The 3812-nt window shown below is 43.5% G+C and overlaps 1 protein-coding gene across 1 annotated transcript; it reads left to right on the top strand.

Annotated features, from left to right (window-relative positions):
- Positions 1-1943: 1943 nt before the first annotated feature.
- Positions 1944-2825, top strand: LOC116507068 (vomeronasal type-2 receptor 26-like; the record flags this gene model as incomplete). Its single annotated transcript, XM_032215006.1, has 1 exon — positions 1944-2825. A coding segment is annotated over one exon (882 nt), but the record flags the coding sequence as incomplete, so codon positions are not given.
- Positions 2826-3812: the final 987 nt, after the last annotated feature.

Below are 3812 nucleotides of genomic sequence, written 5' to 3'. Positions count from 1 at the left end.
AATGTGATATCGCAAGATTGTGATGGAAACTCTGAGGTGCTAAGGAGATAATGGTTCACTCTTAGGCCATGACAGCCTTGAAATCAGGCTGTAACTTATAATGAGCCACAGTGGCACAGTGGTTAAAGTGCAGTACTGCAGGCTACTTCTGCTATCTGCCGGCTGCCTGCAATTCGACAGTTTGAATCCCACCAGGCTCAAGATTGACTCAGCCTTGCCTCCTTCTGAGGTGGGTAAAATGAGGACTCAAATTGTCAGGGGCACATTAGGCTGACTCTGTAAACCACTTAGAGAGGACTGTAAAAGCACTATGAAGTGGTATATAAGTCTAAGTGGGAAGGAAGGAAGGAAGGAAGGAAGGAAGGAAGGAAGGAAGGAAGGAAGGAAGGAAGGAGCGATAGGCTAACTCTATAAACCACTTAGAAGGGGCTGTAAAGCACTGTGAAGTGGTATATAAGTCTAAGTGGGAATAAAGGAAAGAAGGAAGGAAGGAAGGAAGGAAGGAAGGAAGGAAGGAAGGAAGGAAGGAAGACGCCATAGACTAACTCTATAAACCGCTTAGAGGGGGCTGTAAAGCACTGTAAAGCAGTATATAAGCCTAAGTACTATTGCTGGGAGTGAATCTGCTCCATCTCCAAAGACAGTCCCTGTCAAGCCAGCCTCCCTCAGCAACCAAGAAAGAAACCACTTAACTCCATTTCGCAGAATTAAGAGTACTTTTACTGGTATGAAAAGATAGCAGCTAAGCAAAGCAAGATCTGAGGCAAAAGCGCACAAAATCATAGATATCAATATGTGACCCAAGCCCCTCCCCCTGGTAACCCCAACTACAGTCCAATCTGCAAATCCCTTAGGTGTCAAGTGAGTTCCATCTGCAAAAAGCATCACAGTTGGCCTTGGCGGCTCCCATCACTATCTCCAGCTTGTGCAGTAGATGGTGAGAACGAAACTCCCTTTACACAATCTCTCCTGTACTTAAAACTTCCCTTCCCAAATACCAGGCTTCCCCTTTCCCATTTCAATGGCAGCTGAAAGCAAGTAGCGAAACAGAGGCTGACAGTCCCTCTCCCTAATTCCGAAGCAGTTACAGTCAAAGCAAAAGCATGTGAAAATGCCAGCAAGCTTCCTCTCCCCCTCTTCCAGCAGAAGGGCAGGACACAACGGTGGACCTGACAGTTGTGTTACTTGTCATGTGCTGCTTCTCTCAGGACTATCAGTCTCCCTGGAAACTTTCAGGCCTGTCAGAGAGAGATTAATCTGCCTGTGTTTCCTATTTACTCCCTGCAAACGAAGAATCTGACCGAATGATGGGAGAAACTGATTTCAATTTGAGGAATTGGCTTGGCTCTCCCACCTATTGCAGATCTCTCCCCCCCCTCTCTCTCTCCCTCCCTCCCTCTCTCTCTCTCTCTCTCTCTCTCTCTCCCCTCTCTCTGTCTCTCTGTCTCTCTGTCCCTCTGTCTCTGTCTCTGTCTCTCTGTCTGTCTCTCACTCTGTGTGTGTGTGTGTGTGTGTGTGTGTGTGTGTGTGTGTTGCACATATTTGCATCAACTTATGATCTTATAACACACAAATGACAATGTAATGAAGCCGAGTTCCTGACTGGCAGGTCAATCTTCTTCAACGTCCACTATAAAGGGGAACAAAAGGTGCCTATCTTTTTCTGACAAAAAGGCCAAAATAACAAGTGTCCAGAGATTGGAGTGGGAGAGATGACAATCTATGACAAATGCTGCCCAGGCTTATTTTCTACCAGGATGATTTGCCCTTTTCAGGGACCTATGTTGACCAGGGGCCCTTCCACCACTTTCCTTTTGAGTTGGCCCCTATAGATGGGAGTCACACCTGAGAAACTAAGTGGGAGCGATAAAACTCACTGTGGATGCCCATGAAATACTGAACCAAAGAGTCTTCATTTCAGATGCTGTTCGCTGTGACCTTGCCCAGAAGACCAATATCCCATCAAGGACAAGGACCAATGCATTGCCAAGAAGATGCACTTCCTCTCCTATCAAGAGACCCTGGGATACACTTTAACTTCTCTGGCTCTCTTCCTTTCTCTGATGACATTAGCCATATTGGCAATTTTCCTTAAGCAACGCGATACACCGATTGTCAAGGCCAACAACCGAGATCTCTCCTACATCCTCCTGGTCTCCCTCCTACTCTGCTTCCTCTGCTCCTTCCTCTTCATTGGTCGACCTGGGAAGTTCACCTGTCTCTTCCGACAAACCACCTTTACCATTCTTTTTTCCCTTGCAGTTTCCTCTGTCTTGGCAAAAACTCTCATGGTGGTTCTGGCTTTCATGGCTACCAAACCAGGGAACAAGGCAAGGAAGCTCTTAGGAAAACCACTGACCAACTCCATTGTCTTAGTCTGTCCTTTGATACAAGGAATTCTTTGTGTCACCTGGCTGATAACCTCTCCCCCATTTCCCAACTTGGACTTCCACTCCTTGGAAGGAGAGACCATCTTGGAATGTAATGAAGGCTCAACTTCAATGTTTTATACTGTTCTTGCCTACCTGGGTTTCCTGGTTTTTATCAGTTTCACGGTGGCCTTTCTGGCTAGGAAATTGCCTGACAGCTTTAATGAAGCCAAATTCATTACTTTCAGCATGTTGGTATTTTGCAGTGTTTGGATCAGTTTCCTCCCCACCTACCTGAGCACCAAAGGGAAGTCTATGGTGGCCGTGGAAATCTTCTCCATCTTGGCCTCTGGGGCTGGTCTCTTGGCTTGCATCTTTTTCCCCAAATGCTTCATTATTCTATTGAGACCCCATTTGAATTGTAGGGAAAATATGATAAGGAACAAAAATCTCTAACTGATGCACGCATGGAAGACATTTAAATTTATCTTTGAGGCACATTTAGTATCCTATGAGTTTTCTAAAACATGCTGACCATGAAACAGGAACATATCCATTAAATAATGCCTTATCAACTATGATAACTGGTTACAAAAGTGTTGCTTGCTTGAGGTGCACAGATATGAAGATTGAATGAATAAGTAAATGAATAAGTAAACAAAAAAACCTGCTATCAACAGCAATAATGCAGACATATATTTGTTTCCATAGTTTTCTGACTCTTTGTATCATTTCCTGCTTGTATTCCTTTTCTTAAGATATAGATTAAATTTTAATGAAGCCAAATTCATTAGTTTCAGCATGCTGGTCTTTTGCAGTCCTGGTACCTTCCTCCCCACCTACCTGAGCACCAAAGGGAAGTCCATGGTGGCCGTGGATATCTTCTCCATCTTGGCCTCTGAGGCTGGTCTCTTGGCTTGCATCTTTCCCCCCAAATGTTACATTATCCTACTGAGGCCCCATCTTGACTTTAGAGAAAATATGATAAGGAATAAACATCTCTAATGCAAGAATAGGAAACATGTATATTTATATTGAGTCATGTTTAATATACGGAGATATTTCTAAAAGATAATGACAGAGAAGGAGGAACATGTTGATTAAATAATACCTTATCAAATGCTAAAACTGGTCACATTATATCTGATGTCAGCAACCATCACCTAGCCTTCCCCCCTCCCCATGTCTTCCCATTGTCCCCACTGAGACCAAGTGCCCTATGTGGAAATAATGCTTGGAGTTAAATATATGTTAGTTATATTAAGGAGGATATTTTGTTACTTTATTCATTTAATTTGTATTTTTACTACAGTGTTTTAAAAGGTTAAGATTTGGTGTCAGTGGTTTTAAGCATATATATATTTATTTGCATAGTTTCTTGAGGCTTTGAGAATTCTCTGCTAGTGTCTATGAATATTCTCAGTCATCCAGGTCTTGGCTGTC

This window comes from Thamnophis elegans, chromosome 1 (assembly GCF_009769535.1).
Source record: "Thamnophis elegans isolate rThaEle1 chromosome 1, rThaEle1.pri, whole genome shotgun sequence".
NCBI classification, from domain to species: Eukaryota; Metazoa; Chordata; class Lepidosauria; order Squamata; family Colubridae; genus Thamnophis; species Thamnophis elegans.
Note: the sequence above shows the minus strand (reverse complement) of the source record. Positions and strands in the feature narration are given on the sequence as shown.